Source organism: Ctenopharyngodon idella, chromosome 4 (genome assembly GCF_019924925.1).
Source record: "Ctenopharyngodon idella isolate HZGC_01 chromosome 4, HZGC01, whole genome shotgun sequence".
NCBI classification, from domain to species: Eukaryota; Metazoa; Chordata; class Actinopteri; order Cypriniformes; family Xenocyprididae; genus Ctenopharyngodon; species Ctenopharyngodon idella.
Window position 1 is genome coordinate 25474262 of NC_067223.1, and position 26264 is coordinate 25500525.

General features: G+C 35.8%; 3 protein-coding genes and 1 pseudogene across 6 annotated transcripts in view; 1 reads left to right on the forward strand and 3 right to left on the reverse strand.

Annotated features, from left to right (window-relative positions):
* LOC127511075 (gastrula zinc finger protein XlCGF8.2DB-like) overlaps positions 1-26264 on the reverse strand; it is a 91419-nt gene that overhangs the window by 60447 nt on the left and 4708 nt on the right. Inside the window, exons 1-3 of one of the 3 annotated variants that reach the window (XM_051891485.1) lie at positions 9427-9463; positions 4897-4979; positions 4734-4784 (exon numbers count right to left, since the gene is read on the reverse strand). In XM_051891485.1, coding sequence (XP_051747445.1) covers positions 4734-4784; positions 4897-4930 — 85 coding nt within the window. In that variant the 5' untranslated portion in view covers positions 4931-4979; positions 9427-9463. Of the gene's footprint in view, positions 1-4733; positions 4980-9426; positions 9481-26264 lie in introns of those variants that run through there. The other 2 variants (XM_051891481.1, XR_007929832.1) reach the window with 2 other exon arrangements.
* Positions 1-26264, reverse strand: part of LOC127511056 (NACHT, LRR and PYD domains-containing protein 12-like) — a 70254-nt gene that overhangs the window by 8353 nt on the left and 35637 nt on the right.
* Positions 14260-19296, reverse strand: LOC127511205 (gastrula zinc finger protein XlCGF8.2DB-like; annotated as a pseudogene).
* Positions 20840-24063, forward strand: LOC127511248 (gastrula zinc finger protein XlCGF49.1-like). Of its 2 annotated transcripts, XR_007929890.1 has the most exons (3): positions 20840-20937; positions 22046-22259; positions 23292-24063. XR_007929890.1 is itself a non-coding variant. In XM_051892061.1 (2 exons), exons 1-2 carry the CDS (start codon positions 22088-22090, stop codon positions 23876-23878), a joined length of 759 nt encoding a protein of 252 aa, XP_051748021.1. In that variant the 5' UTR covers positions 21349-22087; the 3' UTR covers positions 23879-24063. The 2 variants fall into 2 exon arrangements, 1 of the variants encoding a protein (XP_051748021.1); XM_051892061.1 differs by lacking the exon at positions 20840-20937 and having other exon boundaries at positions 21349-22259.

Genomic DNA, 26264 nt, shown 5'->3' on the forward strand with positions numbered 1-26264 from the left:
TCCCAAAACGTTTGGCAATACAGTGCATGTATAAAGACAAAAAATTAAAAAAGCCTAAATTATAAAAAAAAAAAAAGTGAAGAGTGCCAATTGTCACTAAGATGAACAATCACATTTGGGCCACATTCAGCTGTGGCGTGAACGTAACCTTAATTTCACACAGATACGAATTTTCTGGTGCCATTTTAAACAGCCAAGCCATTTAAATCTCTTTCCACACAAGGAACACAAATGTTTTCTCACATCTGCATGACTTTTCTGGTGTATCTGTAAGTGTGATGGCAAAAGGAATTTTTTATTACATTGATCACAACTAAATAGCCTTTCTTCAGATTGAATGTGTTGAACATTTTTGAAATAGCTCCTTTTTCTAATCGTCTTTCCACTCTCAGAGCACTGAGACTTCTTTCCACAACGTTTTTGCAAATGACGTTTCAGGTCTCTTTTATATGTGAAACTCTTCTTACACTGAAGACATGTGAAAGGTTTTCTCTCCAGTGTGAAGCCTTGTGTGAATGTCAAGTGTTATTTTCTGACTGAAACTCTTCCCACACTGAGTGCAGGTGTAAGGTTTCTCTCCGGTGTGAACTCTCATGTGAGTCTTAAGGTTTCCTTTAAATCTGAAACTCTTTCCACAGTCATGGCACGTGAAAGACGTCTCTCTGGAGTGAATTTTTAAGTGCCAGGTAAGGCGTATCTTGTCTGGGAAACTCGTTCCACACTGCTGACAATTAAAAGAGTTCTCTCTTGAGTGAAGCCTCATGTGGTAAGTAAGGGTTATTTCACGTGTAAAACATTTTCCACACTCAAGACACATGAATGGCTTCTCTCCTGTGTGAGTTTTCATGTGAGCCGTAAGATTTCCATTGTTTGAGAAACTCTTCCTACACAGTTTGCAGGTGTATGGGTTCTCAGCATTGTGAACTCTTCTGTGGGCATTAAATGTTTTCTTATATGAGAAGCTCCTCCCACACTGTTTGCAGGTGTAAGGACTCTCACCCCTGTGACTATTTATGTGTGAATCAAGGATTGATTTAAGTCTGAAACTCTTTCCACACTGATCACATGTGAATGGCTTCTCCCCAGTGTGAATTGTCATGTGTGACTTAAGACTTCCTTTGTGCGAGAAGCTATTTCCACACTGATCACATGTGAAAGGCTTCTCTCCAGTGTGACGTCTCATGTGGGAATCAAGTTGTGCTTTATATGTGAAGTTCTTCCCACACTGTTTGCAGGTGAAAGAGTTCTGAGTGTTGAGGCTTACTCCTTTCTCTCCTAAATGTTCTCTCTGCATGTGAGAATTAAGGGATCCTTTATTTTTGAAACTCTTTCCACACCTTTCACATGTGAACGGCTTCTCTCCAGTGTGAACTCTCATGTGGGAATTAAGGTTTCCTCTGCGAATGAAGCTCTTTCCACACTGTTGGCATGTTAAAGGCTTCTTTTCAGCGTGAATTTTCATGTGGCATTTAAGGTTATGTTTTTGATCGAAACTCTTTCCACAATGAGAGCAGGTGAAGTTCCTGTTAGATTCGGTCTTCTGAAGTGAAGTTGTTTCAGTCTGAATGGATTTCTCTACATCAATGAAATCATGTCTCCTATATTGATCTTTCTCTTCTATTTCTTTCAGTTCTTGATTCCCTTCTTTCAGTGCCATCAGGTCTAAAGCAAAAATCGACAAATAAAAGTTAATGGCATTTTAAACTTAATATTTAGCCTCAAAGTAACAGGCATAAAAACAAACATTGTGCAACACAACTGCATTGTTATAGACCAATACTGAATCTTCCATTCAGGTCAAAAATATTAGAAAAATAGAGTCCTCTTTAGTATGCAATGGTACTTGTGAACAGTTTCAGTCAGTATTTAAGCACCATCATTTATTTAAGGGATTCGTGACCTGCATTTGGCATCTAATAATGACTGCATTTAGTGCTATTACCTCTTTTGACAACCGATCACTACATTCTTTTAGAAAGTTTGAGAATTATGTTATTTGCCGATAAGCATTAGCACTGTTAGGTCAAATCTATCCAACTGGCAATAATTGGTGTAAACAAATGGACGTTTCATCAAACACAAGTATGGAGTGCAACAGGGCTCAGTATTAGGTCCTCTGCAGGTCCCACACAGTTTGCTGGTGTAAGGACTCTTACCTGTCTAACTTCATGTGTGAATCGCGGGTTGCTTTATGTCTGAAATTCTTTCCACACTAATGACACATAAAACAGTTCTCACCTGAGTGTTTTCTCTTTGTGTGGACATTAAGGGTTACTTTACGTAGGAAACTCTTTCCACACTGATCACATGCAAACGGCTTCTCTCCAGTGTGACTGTTCATGTGGGAATTAAGAGTTTCTTTATATTTGAAACACTTTCCACACTGATCACATGTGAATGGCTTCTCTCCAGTGTGAATGTTCATATGTTTTTCAAGGTTTCCTTTTTTAGTGAAACTCTTTCCACACTGTTGACATGTGAAAGGCTTCTCTCCAGTGTGAATTTTCATGTGGGAATTAAGGTTTGTTTTCTGATTGAAACTCATTCCACACTGTTGGCATTTATAAGGCTTCTCTTCAGTGTGAATTCTCATGTGGATTTTAAGGTTATGTTTTTGAGTGAAATTTTTTCCACAATGAGAGCAGGTAGACTCGGTTTTCTGATTTTTTTTCCATGATGAAGTTGTTTCAGTCTGAATGGATTTCTCTACATCCATGAAATCATGTCTCTTATATTGTTCTTTCTCTTCTATTTCTTTCAGTTCTTGATCCTCTTCTATCAGTGCCATCAGGTCTAAAGTGAAAAAAGACAAATAAATGTTAATGGCAGTTTAATGGCACAAAGCGACAGACATCAAAAGTATTAATACATCAAAACATTATTCAACAAAACCGGGTTGTTATTATGGACCAGTCCTGAATTTGCCATTCAGCTCTAAAATATTACGAAATAGAATCTTTCCGATAATTTGGGTAAATAAATAGACATCTCAAAACACAAGTATGGAGTGCAACAGGGCTCAGTATTAGGTCCTCTGCAGGTCCCACACAGTTTGGCTCAGTATTAGGTTGTAAGGCTGGAAGCTTATGCTGCTGTTTTGAACCAATAATCGGAAACAAAAAGCAGTTGAAGGATGACGTATTAATTCAGTTATTTATTTATCATCAAACGGTTATTGATGATCATCTTTGTTTTGCCTTTTTAAGATTATGAATATGAGGGCTGTGACAAGATCCTCTGCTCCTTCCTTCACCTGCCCAGTGTAACACATTAGGGCTGTCACATTATTTTGGTGATCGAGTAATCATTCGATTATTTTGATGGTTGATTCAGAATATTAATCAAGTAATTTTTTGTGGTTTATAATAATACATAATGTAACACACAATAAAAACACAACGTATATACATTGCGTATCATTACAAATGACAGCAGAGGGCGCAAGAAGGCAAGGGGTTTAGACCTTTATTTTGAAATTGTTAGGATTAGGATTAATTAGGATTATTCCACAGAGCTCTCTCTATTTACTCCCTAAATCTGAGCCGCTGAAGACGAGGTGGATTAATTTTGTTTTCTAAGAAAATGCTCCCTCAACTCTACCGAAATTTGTTTGTGTCTGCGCTAATCATTTCTCACCGGACTGCTTTGTGAACAAATGTCAATACAAAGGGACAATACAAAACATACAGCCTCCAGAGTGATACTGGATACGGCAGTAATGAAGGTGAGAGCACTTTATTACAGGTCATCGGAGTTGATTTACGGATATAAAGTTTAACCAGTTTATTAAGCACCACGCAAAAAGGCTTAAGGTCTTTATATATTTGTTTACTGTTAGTTGTAACGAGTGTTTCTGTGTACTTTGCTGTGTATCTTGATGATAATACAAGAAAGAGAGTTTATGGATAATATTTTAATGCACACTTGCACTGTTATAAACTCTTACAGTGATTTTCTAGAGTGAAAACGGACACTTCAGCAGCTCATTTGCATTTAAAGGGCCCACACTGAAACGGTGTGTTTTTGCACACCCCCAAAAAGTGGCAAATTTAACATGCTGTAAGAAATGATCTGGGAGGCATTTTGAGCTAAAACTTCACATACGGACTCAGGGACATCAGAGACTTATTTTACATCTTGTAAAAGGGGTCATAATAGGTCCCCTTTAAGGCATGAATAATTTTTTTTCACAGGAAAAAACATTTAAATGTAATTTTGATGATCAAAGATGAGTTTTTAAGGATAAAATGATTGACTACAGGGAGACATTAAAAGCAGAAAGTCTGTTCTTTCTTTTGGTATACTGCATGTTCAGATATTCATATAACAAAATATTCTGGAGGCCATTAAAATTGCTTGTTATTTTGAGAGGATCTGCAAGCGTGCAGAACTCAGTATTTTCAGAAAAAAAAAAAAAAGAATTTCGCTGAAAGGTGAACAAGTTTACTCCAACCTGCAGATACCCACACTTCACGACAAAAGGTCGTGCCCCTCTGTCATCTCATACATTTTGAAAACAAGGTGCACAGAATCTAACTTTTAATTTTCACACAGCTTGCTGGGTGCAACATAAAACTGTGTTGAGTCAAAAAATTAAGCACAAGTCAGAGGGGGGTGGGACATTCCCCACTGGGAATTGTGCGTATGACATTCTTCAAAAATATCATTCATTAAAATGTCCAGCTCTAAATATGGATCAAATGACTGAGTTCAGCTTTGAGAATGAAACCAACCTGTTTGTTCCTCAGTTTCTTCATGTTTCACTCTGAATGTTTCTTCAATCTTCATGTCTTCACTCTCCTCTTTAATAAACGCCATCTTTATGTCTTCAATCTCCTCTTCAATAAACGCCATCTTTGTTTGTTCCTCAGTATCTTGTTTTATTCTGAATCTTAATCATGTCTTCACTCTCCAGTTTAATAAACACCATCTTTATAATAGTGTCACGTGGATCTCATTCTCTTCACCAGGAGTTTTTCCTGTGTTTCAGATGAGAATAATTAACAAAAAGAAAAAAATGAATCCAATCTAAATCTGTCTCAATCAGATCTAGTTCAGCGCACTGCTGAGAGAGTTGAATACAGAAGACGGTCTAGAGGAAGCTAGATATTTTACTTAACTTGTTAAATATGAGTATTTTTCTTACACAAGTGCATCACTTTGCCTCACAAGGCCTTTATTAACCCCTCCGATGCCGTGTGGAGTTCACGTTTATGATGGATGGATGTGGATAGATGCACTTTCTTCAGCTCATACTTGTTAGTCTTGTTCACTGCCGTTATAAAGCTTGGATGCGTCAGGATATTTATTAATATTTCTCTAATTGTGTTCATCAGAAAGAAGAAAGTCATATACACCTAGGATGGCTGAAGGGTGAGTAAAGCTTGGGCTAATTTTCATTTTAAAGTGAACTAATCCTTTAATTAGTGTCTCCGTCAAATGTAGTGCTGGGCGGTATACCGGTTCATATTTTATATCGGTTTCAATTTTGAGACTGATATGAATTTTTCAAAAACCGCCATACCGGTGCGTAGCTGAAACAGCTGCTGTATCTATTCAATGGCCATAAAGCGCAATGTAGAGTAAATAGAGAGCGGACTTCTATTAACTACATACCCTTCTTACACTTATGGAAACATCTTTATCACACAACAATAAATAACTCCCAAAACTAACTCTGTTTAATACTGCGCATACCATGCAGAGCCAAATGATTTCCGTGATGCAGAAAACACGGATGAAATCACAGAATCCAGTCACAAATAGAACTTACTGTATAAAGCTGAACGTCACAGAATTTAGCAATTTTTGGATGAATAAATCGAAAGTCGGGCAGTACAATGAATCAGATATCGATACGGATAATAACAATAATAATAATAATAATAATAACACCATTTATTAAAACACAAACTCAAAGGTCTTCATTGAAATTACAGATATTGCACAGTAAAAATGTAGCCTACTTACTTACTTAATTAAATTAATTTGATTGTTTTAAACATGAACTGATTTGATTACATTTTTAAAAACATTTTTATTTGTCCTTACAATGTTTATATAATATATTCCCTGTACTCCTGACAGTAAAATATGTCAAAATAAAAAGTAGGGCTGGGCGATATGGCTGAAAACTGTATCACGATATCAGCGTTTCATATCGGTCGATATCGATAATTATTGATAATTTTTTCTGACCCATTTAAAGTAAGGACCAGGAGAAAAATATATTACATTTAAACATTTTTATTTTAAACTTAACCTTCCTCTGATCATAATCCCCTGAGTTATTAAGACAGAAATGTCAACAACCATGGAAAACTCAAATAATTAAAATGTTGTGCGGTGTTGCAGCTACAGATGTTGTTGGTTGAATACGGCTGTGCTCCAAAGGGTGAGCGCGGCTAAGGTGGTACATCAAGTTCGTGGTATTACCAGTCTTGCATAATTTGCAGACGACACTGGTCTGACTACGGTCAGACTTATAATATCCAAAAAACTGCCATACTGGCGAGCTGACTTTTCCTCTTTTATTTACAATGTCCTCGCTCGCTGCGGCACTCATTTTCTGCTTATCAGTTGCCGGTTACTGAAGAGGAATCCAGCAGACCAGCACGAGACAACGATATGGCGCAACCAAACTGATACTGTTACATGATTGGCTGTTAGCGTGTCACTCCCTACATTGCTACGTTACCAGAGAGTGCCTTTGTTAATGCAACCAAACTTGCTTCGCAACCTCTGTTTTCTTCCGACGAAGAATAAAAAAAAATATCGAACGTTTTATCGAACACATTTTTTATTGATATCGATCACGTGTCTATCGCGATACATATCGTTATCGTTTTATCGCCCAGCCCTAATAAAAAGTAAAAAAAAACGTGTCATACCGTGAAACCGCCAGAACCTTAAAAAAATCCGTGATACAGATTTTTGGTCATACCGCCCAGCACTAGTCAGACGCATTAAAAATTAATAAAATAGTTTAATTTGATCCATCCAACAACAGTGTAAAGTCTTAAATTTTGTAATATTGGTGTTCAGTAAAGCAGCTAAGTGAAAAATATTAATAATAATAATAATAATAATTTCTCAATTTTTTTCTTGGGTTAGGGTTATTATGAACAATCCAGTTCCTAAATTTCTTAATTCTCTATCCTCCTTTTTAATATTAAACATATATAACAAATATTCTTAAGTAAATCAGACATGATTTTATGTAGTTCAGTTGATGTTTTAATATTTTAACAAAATTAATTGAAAAAAATAATAAAAATATTTCTTTCAAAACTAACAAAAACCTTCACCTGACAGTGTTAAAATACTGAAGGAGTTGACAAAGGTCCAGCTGTGGCCAAATATACAGTATATGTGAATAAAATCATGAAACAACATTAGAAGAATTCCCCATATGCACAAAAAAAAAAAAAACATTAAATCACATTATTTAGACTTTTTGAGAGCACTTCTCAACCATCAGACATAAAACCTGAGTTGACAAAACTGAACATTTTTCCACCTTAACATGTTGTACAGTTGAGCAATTTTGTTTTCTTTTCTCAGTTGTACCTGCCTTACTAAACATATCAAAAATGCCCAGATTTATCCCACAACTATTTACAGAAACTATTACACCAGGGGTCTGTACCATGAAGCCGGATTCACTGGCTAGCCAGTTAAGTTTCAGATTAGTTTGCGCCAATCCTGGGTTTTAGGTACCATGAAAGTGACTTGGCTTTTAGCGGTGTTCATCACCATAGTAACTTACGCTCCACAGCTAACCTGCTCCGGGGCAGGTTATGTTCTGGATAACAGATCTCAAACCAAAATTGGACCAATCAGATGTGAGCAAAGTGATACTGGCACATCCAATGCAATAAAGTCACGCCCCTGGTTTCACTTCCTCCAAATGAAAGGTCACTATATAGTAAAAACAAATATTTAAAGATGAAATTGCTTGGCTTTAATGATAATTAGAATTATTTTATGATTTACATATGATCTATATTATTATTAATCCATTACACACAAGCAATTTTAGTTTAACAGTTATTATTAAGCATTTAGTTTAAATGAATATTAATATATACAGATCATATGTAATATAAATAAGCTGTAGAATCAATAGATAACTCTTTAAAAATGACTACATGTGACCTTACATGTTTGAGTCTCTATTGCTATATATTATCAAGCAACTATATAAACTAACTTCACAAGTTTCACTTGCACTGATAGAGCAAGATCATTTCTTTTATTTTTCCTCTTTCATGGACAAGTATTTTCATTAGTGTAAATGCGTTTAAATTCTTCATTTTCTTCAATCTCTTAACCTTCAGCAAAAGAGTTTTGAATCACGCTGGCTCTCTCACGAGAAGTGAATCAGAGTTTCTTTCTGTTGCAAGGCATCTGATTGGCTGTTCACCACAGATGTCACGCATTCATGTGCACAAACTCAGGATCAAAGCCTGAGTTGACAGAGAAAGTTGATGATCAGCATCATGGTACCAACAAAGCCGGATTGGAGTGGTTTGGTTTTGTCAACTCGAAACTAATCCTATAACCCTGAGTTTGTTCAACTACCATCATGGTACAGGCCCCAGGATGACGGAGTTGACATGTTAAAGCTGTGACTGCAGAGACTTCAACATTGTTTGAATAAAACATTAAAAAAAATATGAAACTTCCAGGGCTATGTGTCCTACTGTGAGATCCACAATGAGCAGGAAAAAGGAAAAGGGTCCTCAGAGTTAAAGAGGCCCATGACATTGCCTGATTTATTCAGAATTATAAAAAAAAAAAATCCCGACAGAGTTGACGCAAAGTGAGAACACAACTTTTTTATGAAAAAAATAATTCAAGACTTGCACTTTATATTGTCTGCTATATTACAGATCTCCGTCTTTCAATTTAAATGTATATTTTTGAATTTGTTGCATTAAACACTTTGTTTGGCAATTTTACATTGTGATCTCATGCTGAGGACAGATTCAAATACATGTGTTTTCCATTGAGCAAGTATTTAAATAATACTGACAAAATTATTTAAAAATAAACGCAATGGAAGTCCTGACTATCCAGATTTCCTTTAGATGAATTAAGAGGGCTTTTGTGTGCATGACATGTTTTTTCCTTTATCTGAAGAATCAGTGATATACATGTTTGTGTTGTTTCTTTTAGTTTCATAAAGCTCACTACTAGCCAGTGACTGAATTCATGTTTATGATAAACTGACATAAGAAGTTAAATAAAACGCACCTTTTCTGTTACTGGTGTGATTTCATTCTGTTACTTATCTAACACAACGCAAATAAATGTTAGATAAAGCAATGCAATGTTACATTTAAAACACAATTAACTCTGCGTCGCTTGTAAAACTTCGAAGACAACTGAACTGTTTCTATAAGAAACGCTAAAAACACAAACCTTCCTTCAGCAGAATCACAACAGATGCACGAGCGCGACGCAGCCTTATGCCGTCACACCAGCAGATCAAAATAAAAGTCCTGTTCACACGCTGCTGATGTTTACAATCACAAAATTAAACAGAAAATTTAAAATAGATATCAGAGGAGTTCAGAGTTGATTTCGTAGTGAAATACATATTTAAATACATGTTGTCCAAAGATGCACTGAAAACGTTAAGAACTACTAATGAAAGAGTGTGAGATTCTGTCTAAAAGGTAAAACTGTCTGGGTGTAGAAACCATTTATACCAGCATTAAAATGCAAACAAATGTGATTTACAAGTAAAAAATAATCATAATGTCTTTAAATACGGCAATGAGCAATTTTAAAGCATCTCAAAAGAAATTAATGTAAATATTGCGTTCAGATTATAATGTTAATACTAAATCAATCCAGGAGAGGTCGCTATTCCAGCTGATCCCCGTATTAAATCACAGCGTAAGATGTGCGCGCTAATGTGAAAGTTTACTAAAATTACCAAAAATAAATGAAAAATTGACAATAAAAATTGTGTTTTCACCATTCAGTCAAGTTCAAGGGGTCACCCATATGTTTGGTTTGTTTGGAAACAAAATTTTATGAATTTTATTGTAAATTGTCATTACACCACTGCACTGCTCACAAAATCCGCTTTACACCGTTGGACCGAACGGAATGGTGAGGAACGGTTCCAGGAACCGTCACTTAGGATCGGTCACTTGTCTGTTGCCTGGCTGCCATTTTCTCCGTAGCTTGCTAAACATGATATTTGAGCAACGTGAACACAAATTAATCACACAATTAAAAGAAATAAATACATTTATAATGTTTTATATAATAAATTCACAAAATTGCATTCAATCCTGCTGCTCTGTTTGACTTTGCATGCATGCCTGACTTTATGCAAAGCATGACAGTTATTATTATTATTATTTTTTTTTTTTTAATGCTCAAAATAACAGTGATATTTTTTGGAGAACCATATAATAACAATAATTTCAGTTTATTGGGCTCCTAAAAAAAAGTCAAGTCACCTTTATTTAAATTGCACTTTTTTTTTTTACAATGCAGTTTGTGTCAAAGCAGCTTTACAGTGATAACTAGAAAATAATTTTGGCTGCACAACAGATCTAGAAGAAAATAGTGTGATTGTCCAGCTTAAGTAAATTCAGTATTGATTCATTCCGTTGTAAAAATCATTAATTATTAATTTAGTTAATTTATCTATATATCAGCACTGGAGTAAACAGAGATGTCATCGTCCAGCTCAGATCAGTTCTCATACAATGGTGTCAATGCAGGCAAATCAAAAACTTTGTTGAATATCAAGTGTCCCCAACTAAGTAAGCCAAATGTGACAGCAGCAAACTCCAATAAGTGACAAAAATGGAGGGGGAGAAAAATTAGAGAAAAATGTGAGTGGTGCATATCTCTGTATATCTTTTTGTTTGACCACTTTAAAAATCGACCTAAATTATCTTTAAAAAAAAAAAAACAACAACAACAACTATGTAGCCTTACCATCTGATTGTACTGAAGTGTTTTCCTGCAAGGTGGGCTAATCATTGTTACCATCAGGAATTATACCTGATATGCTCAGTGATAGCGGTCCTCCTCCATTTTGTGCAAGGTCTTTTTTTTTTTTTCCGAAATGAACTAATGCATTTTATACACTCAAACTTCATATTGAACCATTTCATTTTAACTTCTTGGATTGTTCAATTAACATGAAACTGCAATAACTGTATCTGTGATTTGCTACCAAGCCTCCTTTTTCCTAAGACCTGATACGCCACTCTGTATAAAATGTTGCATTTTGAATGTACTTCCTTCAATAAAACGTCTATTTCTGCATCTGAAATGTTTTCCTTCTGAAATCTGCTTTGTGAAGACATGTCGAGTTCCTGCTGCCGGTGCAGAAAATTAATTCTCGGGAATTAATCCTGGTGTACATACGTTTTTGAGTTAGCGTAAACTTGTGTGCGGCATAGCAAATCTTAAATTCATTAAAATAGATAGGTGTCTTTGACCCATTAAAAATACCACAAATGTTTTTTTGTTTTTCCAGGGGTTTAGTTTTACAAGTGGAAATAGCAGCATAAAACACATGCTCCACAAACAAGTTCATGTAAACCGAATGGAAGAAAGTGCATCGTATTTGTTTTCTTTATTTTACTAAATCCAACTGATTTCGCAGGTGCCTCGCTTGCGCACGCACACACTACATAGTCACAAAATTTCAATGAGTTCATCATCAAACTAAAATGCAGTTAACCAAACATAAAAGCTAAACTACTCAAATTAAATGGTCCGCTGTACAATTTGTGCCGGTCAGCGTGCCACTGCCCCACAAAACACATATTTTGGATGAATTACATTTAAGGATAATGTTTTACATGGTATTGAACTCAAATGAACTACGAATAATAGTTTAGCAACCAAATGTTACATAGCAAATATGGGAACTTACTTGGATTTGTGCCGAATGAGAGAGGTAGCCAATGTGTGCCCAATGTCGTTTCAGTTTCATTTAAATAAATTCAATTGGCTTGACGTATATGAATGCCACTATAGCTTAATTTGTGTTTTATTTTATAATTTAATATATTTTTTTGCTACTTATTTTTAATTCTTGTACTGTTCTGAATGTTAAATTTAAAGGTTTTGTTGTGGAGTGTGTGGAACTAAAATAGCCGAATATAGGCTATATGTTCATAGTGTTTAAAATGTTTAGTAATATTTAATATTCATATAAGTTAATTTAATTGTTTGCAATTACAAATTTTCAAAAATGAGTTAATGATTTGAAATGATCCCTGACCCAGCAGTATTGGCTATTGGAGAAGCTGTCAAAGGACTCCTCAACCTCTGATTTTCTGCGTCCTTAATCATTTATCAGAACTGTCCTTGGTGGACTCCAGATTTGGTCCTGTGCCCCGAGGTTCAGTGCTGTCCTACCAGTGCCTTCCTCTTATGACCAAAAACAACACCCAGATGCTCCTGTGTTCCCAAAACTCCCTGTTGATGGTTCTATATTTCCAAGGAGCTTGCACTTCGTCCCTACCTGCCACCAGTTCACAGGAGTTGGCAGAGCAATGGAGGAGAAATCAGAGTGTCCACTGTGGAAGGAAATACGCAAGCTTAGAGTGACCTCTAGCAGATTCTATGAGGTTTCTCATGTGTGAGGAGAGACATCTGGACAGGCACTGGCAAGGCGGATACTCAAGGATGTAAAGCAAACTAGAGCAATAAAAACCCTTGACAGGGAACCTAAGGTGCTGGAACATTACTCTGAACTGTTCATTGTGAATGTCTCACCTTGTGATTTTGTTGTACACCCAGATGCATCCTACCTTGGTGCCAGTCTTGATGCCAAAGTTTATGACACTAATGCAGATCCCTGTTTTGGGCTTGCTGAGGTGAAATGCTGAGATATTCCTAAAATTTCTAAGGCTTGGCATATTAATGAACATGCAAAAAATCCCATAAATATTACTGGCAGTTTGAAGATCAGTTGGCTGTAACTGGACTCAGTTGGTGTGACTTCATCACTGATTAAAGTCATCAAGTCTTCAAGACCTGAAGTGGGTGTCTCAAATACGGTAGACGTTCTAACATTTTATCCATTGTTATAGGATGTAGCGCTATCTGATCATTTCTGTATTTTCTTTGATATACTGATCTCTCCTACTGTGGAAGCTAGATCTATCTCAAATTGCAATGCTTAAATGAGAACACCAGTGTGCCGTTTATGAAGGCTATATCTTTAACACCAAGCATATCTGCAGAATCAGTTGATTTTCTCCTTGAGTGTAATTGATGATATTGCTCCTGTAAAAGTCAGGAAGAAGAGTGGCAGACAAAAAGGGCCTTGGAGAAACTCAACAGCAGTGCAAAATATGAAAAGACAATGCAGAAAAGATGAAACCCACTATATGTTTTGTCAGATTCCCAGTGAAATGCTCTCAGGCAGCAAATGCTGTGAGTTTGCTTCCTTCTTCTCTGAGAAAATCAGTAGTATCAGAAAGGCGATCAGAACATCCTTTGAGCTGTTTCATGTTTGCAGATGGTGACAGGGTTCTGTTATTTTCTGTTTATACAAAGCATTTATAGTTAATAATAGCCTATTAATGGTGTTATTTATTGCTATTACTTTTTGGCTACGAAATATTTATCATTTTTTTTATTTTATATTATTTCTGAGTATATAGGATATGTTTAAGATAAGTTTGTACAACATTGTACAATATGCCATGCATATTGTAGTTACGTTTTAAGTTGACTAGTTAAACATAAAAAAAAAAAAAAAACATGAAATCATGAATCAGTCAATCGTTATGAAAAAAAAAAAAAAAGTATATATATATATATATATATATATATATACATACATTTATATCGCCCAGCCCTAGGATGCACTAATATATACTGGTATCGGGCCCCATATTGCGCTCGTGTACTTGTACTCATGAAAATCCTCTGATACCAACAACTGCTACCACACAGCACATGTACAGTGTTTGTGTCCAAGCAAAGAAACACTGACAACAAAGAGCATAATGGGGATATATAAGGTGGCTGTCTATGAAGTAAATGTATCTAATTAGTGGAATATTGCACAAATTAAATAGTAACGCTAGTGTGCGCGAGCTGATGAGCGAAACCTGCAGTGGCACAGATGCGCGAGCTTGTCGAGTGCATCCCTTTTTCACAGACATAGCTGAAAACTTGAGAAAACTCAATGAAATATTTAACAATTCTGAGTTTGACTGCAATGTCTGATTCAAAAACTTGCAACCGAAAAAGTGAACATTGAATGTTTACCATTTTATTATTTGTCAAAATAAATTAATTGCAACAGTTCTATCATACCCAATTTGAACTCAGTACAAAGGGGGGAATAAATAAAAAAAAAAAAAAAAAAATCTCTAAAAGTTCTCTTTTAAATCCCCATGTGAATAATGGCAGAAGGTAACAGCACATAATTCCCAGAATGTAAAATTAGTTATTTTATGCATATTGTAGACATAAACAGCAGTTGTGAGCAGTTCCGCTCCTGTCTGAAACTTACTCCACACTGTTGGCAGGTGTAAGAGCTCTCTTCAGTGTGAATTCTCATATGGACTCTAATGTTTCCTTGTAGATCTAAGAAATTTTCCACACTGTTGGCAGGTAAAATGGCTCTCTTAAGTGTGAACTCTCATGTGGTAATTAAGGATTCCTTTTCGGCTGAAACTTTTTCCACACTGTTGACAGGTAAAAGGCTTCTCTCCAGTGTGAATTCTCATGTGCCTGTTAAGGCTTCCTTTTTGTTTGAAACTTACTCCACACTGTTGGCAGGTGTAAGGGCTCTCTCCAGTGTGAATTCTCATATGGACTTTAAGGTTTCCTTGTAGGTCGAAACTCTTTCCACACTGTTGGCACTTGTATGGCTTCTCCCCAGAATGAACTCTCATGTGACTGTTCAGGTGTCCTTTTTGAGTGAAACTTACTCCACACTGTTGGCAAGTGTAAGGGCTCTCTCCAGTGTGAATTCGCATGTGGACTTTAAGGTTTCCATGTAGATCAAAACTCTTTCCACACTGAGAGCATATGTAAGGCTTCTCTCCGGTGTGAATTCTCATGTGGACTTTAAGATTCCCATCTTGATTGAAGCTTTTTCCACACTGTTGACAGGTGTAAGGCTTCTCTCCAGTGTGAATTCTCATGTGGTTATTAAGGTTTCCTTTTTGTCTGAAACTTATTCCACACTGTTGGCAGGTGTATGGGCTCTCTCCAGTGTGAATTCTCATATGGACTTTAAGGTTTCCTTGTAGATCGAAACTCTTTCCACACTGTTGACATGTGAAAGGCTTCTCTCCAGTGTGAACTCTCATGTGGACTTCAAGCTTTGCAGGCTGATTGAAATTTATTCCACACAGTTGGCAGGTGAAATAAGTTCTTATTCCAGTCTTTTTAGCCCTTTTTCGTGGGGAAGTTTTTTCAGTCTGTGAGCAACTAAAAGATTTTTCTTCAGCTATGACATCACAATGTGTCTCGTACTGATCTTTCTCTTTTGTTTCATTCAGATCTTGACTCTCTCCTTTCAATGGCATCAAATCTAAGGTGAAAAAAAAGGCAAAGGTTAATCTCAGTATAAGACATCAAAACAGATATCAAAAGATTTAGACACATAAAACATAAACAACAAGTATGCTAGATCCTATTATACTTCTTGAAAGGGCCTCAGTCCTGTAGAGTTTAGCTTCAACTTTGATTAAATGCACCTGATCCACCTATCTGAGTACTTTAGGTTTATTTGACAACTACAAGTATAGGGGCTTTTGCACCGGGTAGTTAACGGAACTCAGCCGCTAGGGCAGTCCCCCCGATAACTGAATTTTCCCACCACCAATATGAACTCAGAAGTTGTGTAAGCCATCACTAAGATCCTGCTGCTCTTGTTGCTACTTTTATTTTGAAAGCAAGGCAGACTTTTATATTGACGGTGCTGAGAACACCAGAGCCTGAGCACACAGCACTCCCATTCTCCTTCTTCATTAGATCCATGTAACAGTCCTAATACATTGTTAGATAGAAATATCAAACAAATAAATCTATATATGAAAAATTATTATTGAGTTTGACATGTGGTTGATGCCCAGTCCTAGCTGAGCAGAAATACATAATCAGTTTCATTTGGTCCCTTCAAAGTCACGTTAGATTTTCTCCTTAGCATTTTATTTGTGTACACTCACAACAACATAAAATAATGAAAACAGGGATCAGTTTCTGCCATCTCAGAACACGTCACAAAAATGAACTGAAACTCAGAGAATACTTGCCATAGAGACATGAGAGATGTGTCTTTAGCAAGCTTGAAGTTTCTACTTTTAAATTAAGCACGTCAAATTAAAAACAATTATTCTCTGATTGTGTAATATGAATGAAACCAGTGAGAGGTACAGTCTTTCCTGTCTAAGCTCATTATCTGTAATGTGGTCACATCCACCTGCGTTTCATACGTTAATCATCCATGTGAGAAGCTAGGGGTGCAATTCGGTTCGATTTTTATCACGGTTTTAGGGTCACGGTTTCGGTATGGTTTGATATATTCAGGGAAAAAAGGATTACTGTCAAATAAAAATAAAGAAAATAAGAACAAATAATCAAATTACAAGCAGCAACACAAATACAGTAGAGCAAAGATACAAATAAAATAGTACTTTTCAGGTACAGATATTGAATAGAGTAGCTAATCAAATGTAAAACAACATTGCATATAATCTTCATTGTATTAATTAAAGATGAAACATTATTAATAAGTAACAAAAGCTATTTAGTTAAGAGCAGTGAGTGATTCTTGTCTTTTGTTGTTTGATTAACATTAAAAACACATACAGACAGCAGGAGTATTAGGCTGCTGTCACTTTAAGACAATACACAGATCAGTACACTGATACTGAACACATGCGTTCTTAAGTGTTTAAGCTCACTTAATACATAACCTACTATGTTTGCTGGGATACACGCCAAGGCGGGTATATTGACAATTTTTGTAAGAATTTGTTTGTTCAAGCATGAAAGAGAACTCAATACTCGAAAAAGGAAAAGCACGAAAAAGAGAAGAGAGCAAGACAGGGAAGACAGCTAGTCACCCAGTTTTTCAAACAAACAAAAAAAAAGGTGATTTATGTACCCAGTTTTGTGCTTCTGAAGCTAGCCCACATGGTTTAAAATAGAAATTCTACATAAAATAGAAATTTTATCAATTACTCACACTGATGTTTATCTACTGGAAGTTTAACTATTTCCAAGTATGTATGTTTTTCCATGCAATCGAGCACTGAGCTTCAAAAAAAGACCACCAAGCGACAGTAAAATTAGTCCAGTAAATATGGATATATAAAATATAGCCACAAGCGGCAATCATCAGGGTCCAAGCATAAATGGCTCATGTGGATGACAGTTTGGGTTTAATGAAACAAGTTAACAATACATGCTGGTGTCAAAAGGGACAACTGACTTCCAAAGGAAATCACTTATTTCAGCCTGCAAAAATTATTTTACTAATTTAATATATTTCTGTCTGTGGCCCGAGATGTTGGGATGGACTTCAGCAACACCATGATACTACAGAGGATAAATCGTTTGAAGAATAGATGAATGGATCCATGGATATAACAAATAAAATGTCTTCATTTTAAATTGACAGCAATATAATTCATGTCTGTAAATCATACTTGTTTACTTGACATATTTTCAGTATTACATAAATGTCACAGGTCAGTGACAAAAGAGAGGAAAACATGATGCTTGAATAAAAATGCAGCAGTGCTTCTTTTACTCAAAAAAATCATCTCTGGCCTGGGAAAAACCACAGGAGCACTACACACCAACCATTCAATAGGCAATGCCGACCAACTGAGCTAGACTGGGTACAAAATAAGGCACTAAACTAGACACAGGTAAAACTAATCAATCAATTAACTAATCAGAAACCATGTCAACAAACAAGGGCAAACATGAACTTCACACAGGGGAAAATAGGAACAAAAACAACAATGAATCTTGACAATAAAAGTTATTTTAACATTGAATGATCTATAAGCCTTTTTTATAATTTATAAGTCAATTTTTTATGTTACATAAGTCAAACTATCAAACCATTTACAGACTTTAAACTATGAGATCTAAAAGGATTTGTTATCCTGTGGCTCCCTCTGGTGGACAATATTAGTATTGTGGCCTTCATCTCTGAATCCCATCGATGTAAATGGCTAATATAAAAAAAAAAAAAAAATTGCTGTTAGCGCCCTGAACATCAGAAGTTCATGAAACTCATCATACTGCCTGTTTACTCAGAACGTCCATGTGTATGAAGTTTTGTGAGATTTGGATTCATACATTCAAACTGATGGTAAAAAAAATAGATGTCTTATCCTGTGGTTCTCTCTAGTGGACAATATTATTACAACATGTAGTCCATCGACCATTTTGAGGTGGCAAAAATGTCTTTTTCTAACTCCTCCTAAACCACTTGACTGATTCACATGAAATTAGGCATGTATCATCTATAGACACTTAGGACAAAAATTTATCAAAATAAAGTTAGAAGATTTTGTCGCCATGGCTCCATACACTTATTAAACTGTATCTTCTAAACCATTAGATGAAACCAAATTCTTTTGACAACTTTATGTCGTCAGGGTGTCTAGATGATACGTAGACAATTTGGTGTTAATTGGACAAATGGTGTAGGAGGAGTTTGAAAATGTTTATCAAAAAACAAAATTTCATGCAGGGCAAAAAAAAAAAAAAAAAAAAAATCAGAAATGATTTGCTACATTTAACATTGCAAAACCTGTTGAAGAAGCAGAAGTAGCTCAGGAGAGTGTTAATGTTTTACTCAGAGATTTATTTTTTTATTCTGCCATGGACAGCCTGATCAGTGACATGAATACACGACTCCTTACTACAGCAGCTATTGTTGAGGACTTTGCAAGTGTCTTGCAAATAGGGTGTATTTGGCCAATTCTGGCACATTGAACATTTTATGTATTATTAATGTGCATTAATATTCATTTCTGTAGAGCTGGACATTGTCATAAGGATCAAATGACTGTAAATGAAGCCAACCTGTTTGTTCCTCAGTATCTTGTTTCACTCTTAATGTTCCTTCAATCTTCACGTCTTCACTCTCCTCTTTAATAAACGCCATCTTTGAGACAAAGAGAAATACATCCAGGTTTTAACACCTTAAACACTTAGACCTTTCTTCAACAGAATCACAACAGATTTTTTTCTTTCAGAATCACAACAGATGCATGAGCGTGGCGCAGCCTCATGACATTACACCGGCAGACCAAAATAAAAGTCCTGTTCACATACTGCTGCATCTGAAAAATGGAAATTTACATAGAAAAAAATATATACAAAAAATAAAAGAGATGACAGAAATTCGGAGTTGGATATATTGATGCAATACATGTCCCAATGTTTTTGCCCACACGCCATAATCCATAATTTCTTTACAATTTAACGGTAGGCCCATGCTGTGTTATTGCATCAGTCAATCGTGAAAGTCTGGTGGTTGAAAGCTCTTGACAATGTTAAATCCAGGAGAGAAGACAATCTACAGAGAGAAAGTAGAGATTCACGAGTGTACAGGACAAAGTTTGAGCGTGTACACGTAAAATTTGTATTTGAAAGTGCGTATCCAGTTTTGTGCGAGAATGAAATAAATCTGCCTGTGAGTGGAGAGATTTGCTACATGGATGCGCTCTTGACATTTGTCATTAAAATAACGCCATAGAAATGGCCTCAGATGAGATATAAAAACAAGAAGAAAGTCATGTCTGAAAGCTGCAATCGTTTTTTATTATTGTTTAAAATGAATGGAGAATATGTTGAGTTTTTCGTGGGTGCTCGAGCCATGGGATCAGCTCCTATGTGTCCACTGATGTGCTAAAAATATTAAGAAACTACTAAAGAAGACTTTATCTAAAAAGTAAAACTGTATTGTTTGGTTGAAGAAACCGCTTATACCAGATATAATTTAATTTGAAATGCAAAACGTCATAGTTCATATATGTGTCAGTATTGAAATGCATATAAATGTTTCTGATGTTAAAAATGTGGACTTATAAAGTTCATTTGAATCTAAAAATAGGTATAAAATGTCCAAAAATGACGATTGTCCTAGAATCAGTAGATTTTTTTTTCCAGAAAGGTTCATAATCTTCAGTTTCGCAATTTTAAAGCTATAAACTAATAAATAATGATAAACATGATAAAGTAGACATAAGCCATAATAAAAAAAAAGAAGCTTTTGTTTGAGGGTTGGAGCTCAACTCTGCTAGGACTCTCAAACAACATATATTTGCACATATCCAGACCACAGTGCCTCTGTTCCCCAAATTTAAGGCCTATTAAAATTATTATTTAATTTTTGTTGTTATATGTAAGTCTTTTTATGGTCTTAAATTTGATCAAACCAAATGTAATACTTTTTAAGGATTTACAGAAAGCATGTTACTTGCTTGTGAAGTTATGACATTTCCTATTTTTTAATGTGTTTTCTGGGTACAACAGTGCTAAAGGCACACCTTAAGAAAAAAAAGAGCTTTTCACTACTCCCAAAGTGTATGATTGCAGAAATATATATGTTTGTATTGAAAATTTATGAAGCAACATATTTTGTGTGGAAATAAAATCATAAAAGTGGTTTGTTTAGTGGTGAGGGGGGCCTTTTACCCCACCAGCATGGGGCTAAAGTTGTTTTAAATAATGTCTAATATACTTGTTCAACAATCACTTTGTACAATTTTCGGTTTATTTTGATAAATAAAAGGATTTGTTCAATAAATATACTGTCATTATATGTTCATATGAAAATATTTTATCTAAGAAATACAATTATTTTAAACCGGACTTTTATTTTGGTCTCCCGGTACGACGTAATAAGGCCGCGCCACACTCCTGCATCTGTTGTGATTCGGCTGAATAAAGGTTTGTGTTTAAAGCGTTTAAAACGATAGAAACCGTTCAGTAGCTTTTTAAAGTGAGGTTAATTATGTTAAATGTAACATTGCATTGCTTTATCTAACAAAATAACATAATGGGAACACCGAGTAACTAAATATGCGTCTCATTTCGCTCCTTAAATCGTGAATTAGTCTATCGTAAACTTGAATTAAGTCACTGTCGAGCAGTGATGGAGAAGTTGAGCTTTTGAAGCTCAAGAGTCAAGCAAACGATTCCCTGATTCAAAGCACTCTATTTCTATATTGATTTCTACAAAAAGTTACATAACCTAAACTGCCTTATGTATTAAGTGTGTGTAATGTGCGTTCATTTATTAGTTTGTAGTGCTAATTTTGAGTGTTTTTGGCTATATTCAGGTATATATATATATATATATATATATATATATATATATATATTAAGTCCATTAACTCTCGCTCTGCCTTAGGGCTGGGCGATACAGCTAAAAATCTTATGATATAATGTTTCATTCATTTAGTATCTATGAAAAACTTTTATAACCTTTTTAAACAAAGACCAATAGAAAAAGGTTTGAATTTAACCACTGTGTTTTTAATTTACCCAATTTATTAATGCAAATAACAATTTTAGTTTCAACAGTCAAACACAACATAAAATTTTAACAAACATATTATTTCTTATATATTATTTGAAGATTTAAAAAGTGTTAAACTTTTGGATTGTCTCCTGAGGCCACAAGAGGGTGCAATGAGCAAATAAATAAAAAAAATAATACCACATTAAATTGTTCTTTTAAAGCAATGAATATGTCTAGAAAATGCGCAAAATATGCATTCTGTGTGAATGGTTTCGTTTCAGTTTTGACGTAACCAAGATCCCGGCATTGAACAGCGCAGCAGCGCCACATCTCGTGGGTTCAACTGGATAGGCTAACAAAACATTACAATGCAACAATGACACTTACAACATCATAAATACAGAAACCGTTGTATTGCCCAGGCCTACTCTGACTCCTTTACCAGTGCGCTGAACTAGAGCTGATTGAGATGCACTCAGAGATTTATTTTGCATTTATTTTTCTTTCTATTAATTATTCTTATCTTAAAAACAGGAAAAACTGCAACTGAGATCCTTGTGACACACTTTTATAAAGATGGCGATTATTAAAGAAGAGAGTGAAGACATGAAGATAGAAGACACATTCAGAGTGAAACATGAAGAAACTGAGGAACAAACAAAGATGGTGTTTATTAAAGAAGAGAGTGAAGACGTGAAGATTGAAGAAACATTCAGAATCAAACATGAAGATATTGAGGAACAAACAGGTTGGTTTCATTCTCAAAGCTGAACTCTATTATTTTATCCTATCACATCATGTGGACAGACATCCTTAAAAGTGCTATACCATAAGTAATGCATTACAATATTGCGTTACTCCCTAAAAAGGTAATTAATTATCGTAAAGTAGAAGTAAATGTATTCTCACATTTAGTCTAGTACTAGACTAGAATAACCATCATGTTCACACAGCACATACAACTCCCGATTTCTCTCAACTTGATCACAGGAGAGGTTCCAGTCAATAAACAGGAAAACAAAGTAACTTGCGTTACTTATTTGAAAGCGGAACTCAGATATTTTGTTGCAAATTTAAAAGTAATGCATTACTTTACTAGTTACAAAAGTAATCTGATTGCGTATTACTTGGAGCTGATACGCGGCCACTCTGGTCAGTGCTCGTGTTTACAACAGCCGCGCCGCGGTGCGTTTTAGAAGCGTCCCAAAAGCGGCTTCGCTAAAGACGCACAGCTCAAATACATGATGAAAATCAAAATAATCACCCTGTGTGAACTCCTGCTCATATTTCACATCACCAGGAGGCCAGAAACTGACGACAAGAGATTCAAAGTTGAAAAACTTGAAATTTTTTTTATTCTTGTTGTCCATAACTGGACTTTTGTGAGGTCATTTCAGAGTTCATATTTGTGGTGCGAATGCAACCAGGAAACCCTCCAAGAACTGAGTTTGGCATCCCTGACGTATTGGATCTAGCATACATGTTATTAGTTTGAATGTTTTATGTGTCTAAATCAGTGTTTCTCAAACCTGTCCTGGAGGACACCCATCCCTGCACATTTTGTATGTCTCCTTCATTTGTCACACCTGATTCAACTCATGAGCTCATTATTAGAGAATGCAAGACCTGAAGTACGTGTGTCAGATAAGGGAGACATACAAAATGTGCAGGGCTGGGGGTCCTCCAGGACAGGTTTGAGAACCACTGGTCTAAATGTTTTAATGTCTGTTGCTTCATGGCATTACACTGGGGTTAACTTTTATGTCTTTTTTCGCCTTAGACCTGATGCCGTTAAAAGAGGAGAGTCAAGATCGTAATGAAATGGAAGAGAAAGATCAGTACAAGACACTTCATTATGTCATAACTGAAGAAAAATCTTTTAGTTGCTCACAGACTGAAAAAACTTCCTCACGAAAAAAGGCTCAAAAGACAGGGACTATAGGTAATTTCACATGCCAACTGTGTGGACTAAGATTCAATAAGCATGGAAACCTTGAAGTCCACATGAGAGTTCACACGGGAAGGAAGTTTTACCCCTGCCAACAGTGTGGAGTAATTTTCAATCAACAAGGCAACCTTAAAGTCCATATGAGAATGCACACTGGAGAGAAGCCTTACACCTGCCAAGAATGTGGAAAGAGTTTCAGTATACAAGGAAACCTTAAAGTCCACATGAGGATTCACACTGGAGAGAGCCCTTTCACCTGCCAACAGTGTGGATTACGTTTCACTCAGAAAGGAAACCTTAAAAAACACATGAACGTTCACTCCGGAAAAAAGCCTTTCACATGCCAACAGTGTGGAAAGAGTTTCAATCAAGATGGAAACCTTAAAGTCCACATGAGAATTCATTCTGGGGAGAAGTAGAATAAAGAAAAGTAAACATTTGTACATTTCTGAAGTTGTTCATATGTAAAACACATGTAGAAGCTGTACATACACCCTTGATGTACATTGATGTTTATGCAAATGCAAGTATGCTAGACCATCTTTATGTACTAATAAACTTATGAGATCATGTTACACATAGCTTGTAACAGGAAGATCTATAAGTGATATGAAACATGTTTATGTGCAATTAAGTTTTGACTTAAGATTAGGGGATTCAGAAAGCAGTTTTATCCATGCGTTTACACATCATGTATAACAGGTGTTGAACACTTTATAGTTTATACTGCAATGTAAGTGCTGACTGGTGAGGGTACAGACAGCTGTCTTCTCTGACACACACACACAGACTCTTTAAATGCTGTGCTCCTGATGTGAGCTTCAGTGGAAGGTAAAACCGGTTCACATTATCACTAGATCCCACACAGAACTGGAGTCTGTGCTGATGAGTGAAAGGATTCAACTTTACCCACTGAAATCCACCAACTACAAGTCATTTATAAATTACTCTTCTTTAAAACACTGCTTTAAAGGGATAGTTCACCCAAAAATGAAAATTATCCCATGATTTACTCACCCTCAAGCCATCCTAGGTTTATATGACAATCTTCTTTCAGACGAACACAATCCGAGATATATTTAAAAATATCCTTAGTCCTCCAAGGTTTATAATGGTTGTGAATGGTAACCCACATTCTGAAGACAGAAAAAAATGCATCCATCCATTAAAAAAAGTAATCCATACAGCTCCAGGGGGTTAATAAAGGCCTTTTGAAGCGAAGGGATGTGTTTTTGCAAGAAAAATATCCATATATAAAACTTTATAAATTCAAATAATGAGCTTCCGGTGGACAACCGTACGCATATTGCGCATGTCAGTTTGGGTGGAAGAGCAACCTTTGACGAACGTGGAGATGAAAAGGAGAGAGCAAAACAAAACACTGGTCACAAATTAGAAGTCTAAAACAACAAATTTTGAAGAGAAATGTTGGAGGATTTCGATATAAGAGAAGGGGAGCTTGAGTTTGTTGCCCAGCCATTTTTGTTTGAACCTTGAGAAGCTTACGATACTCCTACATCCTGCATCATACATCACGTCAGAGGATTACTCATTTGGCGCAAGTCAACTTGCGCATTCTGCGTGTGGTCGTCCACCGGAAGCTCGTTATTCAAATTTATAAAGTTTTATATATGGATATTTTTCTTACAAAAACACATCCCTTTGCTTCAAAAGGCCTTTATTAACCCACTGGAGCTGTATGGATTACTTTTTTTTTTTTTTTTTATGGATGGATGCATTTTTTCTGTCTTCAGAATGTGAGTTACCATTCACAACCATTATAAACCTTGGAGGACTAAGGATATTTTTAAATATATCTCGGATTGTGTTCGTCTGAAAGAAGATAGTCATATAAACCTAGGATAGCTTAAGGGTAAGTCATGGGATAATTTTCATTTTTGGGTGAACTATCCCTTTAATATAATTGAATGTTTATGCTTTTCAGCACTGACCACCTTACAACTTCATGATGCATCAAATTATATACTGATAATTTACTAATGGTTTGTTCATGATTAACCATTGTTTATTAAGATAATGGTGCTTAAACAATTTTGACATATCAAGTGATTAATAATATATCAACCATCTACTAATGATCTGTTTGATTTATTTCATGATTTACTATTTAAGATCACTTGCATCACTTTTGTAAATCATAGGCATACAGCTTATTAATCATTTCTGAATAGTCATGTTTTGTAAACATTTAGGTAATCATTAAAGGTCCCTTGACATGCTACTTTTTGGATGCTTTTATATAGGCCTAAGTGGTCCCTAGTACTGTATCTGAAGTCTTTTTCCCGAAATTCAGCCTTGGTGCAGAATTTCAGCCACTATGAGACAGTCCCACAATGAGCTTTCCTCAGGACGTGCCGTTTCTGGGTCTGTAGCTTTAAATGTTAATGAGGAGAAGAGAGGCGGGGCAAGGTGGAGGGTGGGTGTGGTCTTAACCAGCTTGCGGCCACAGTACCATGCGCTAATGTTGACAGTGGATGTATCGCAAAAAAAAAAATAAAACTCATTTTAGAAGACGATTTCAGACGGCACTTAGAGGCTTTTGCATCTGAAGTCTTCAATTACATCAAGCTCTGCAATCTGTAAATGTGGATATCGCGTGCACCATAACACCAACAGCAGAACGGTTATCCAAACAAAAAAAAGAAACGTACAATACTCGCATTACAGTGTGTGTATTGACACACATACTTGATGCTATCTACCTTTACATTAGCGACAGTAACTGGGCTGTTAGCGGCAGAGCTAATGTTACAGCTACATTCTAAGGATAACAAGCTAGGTAAC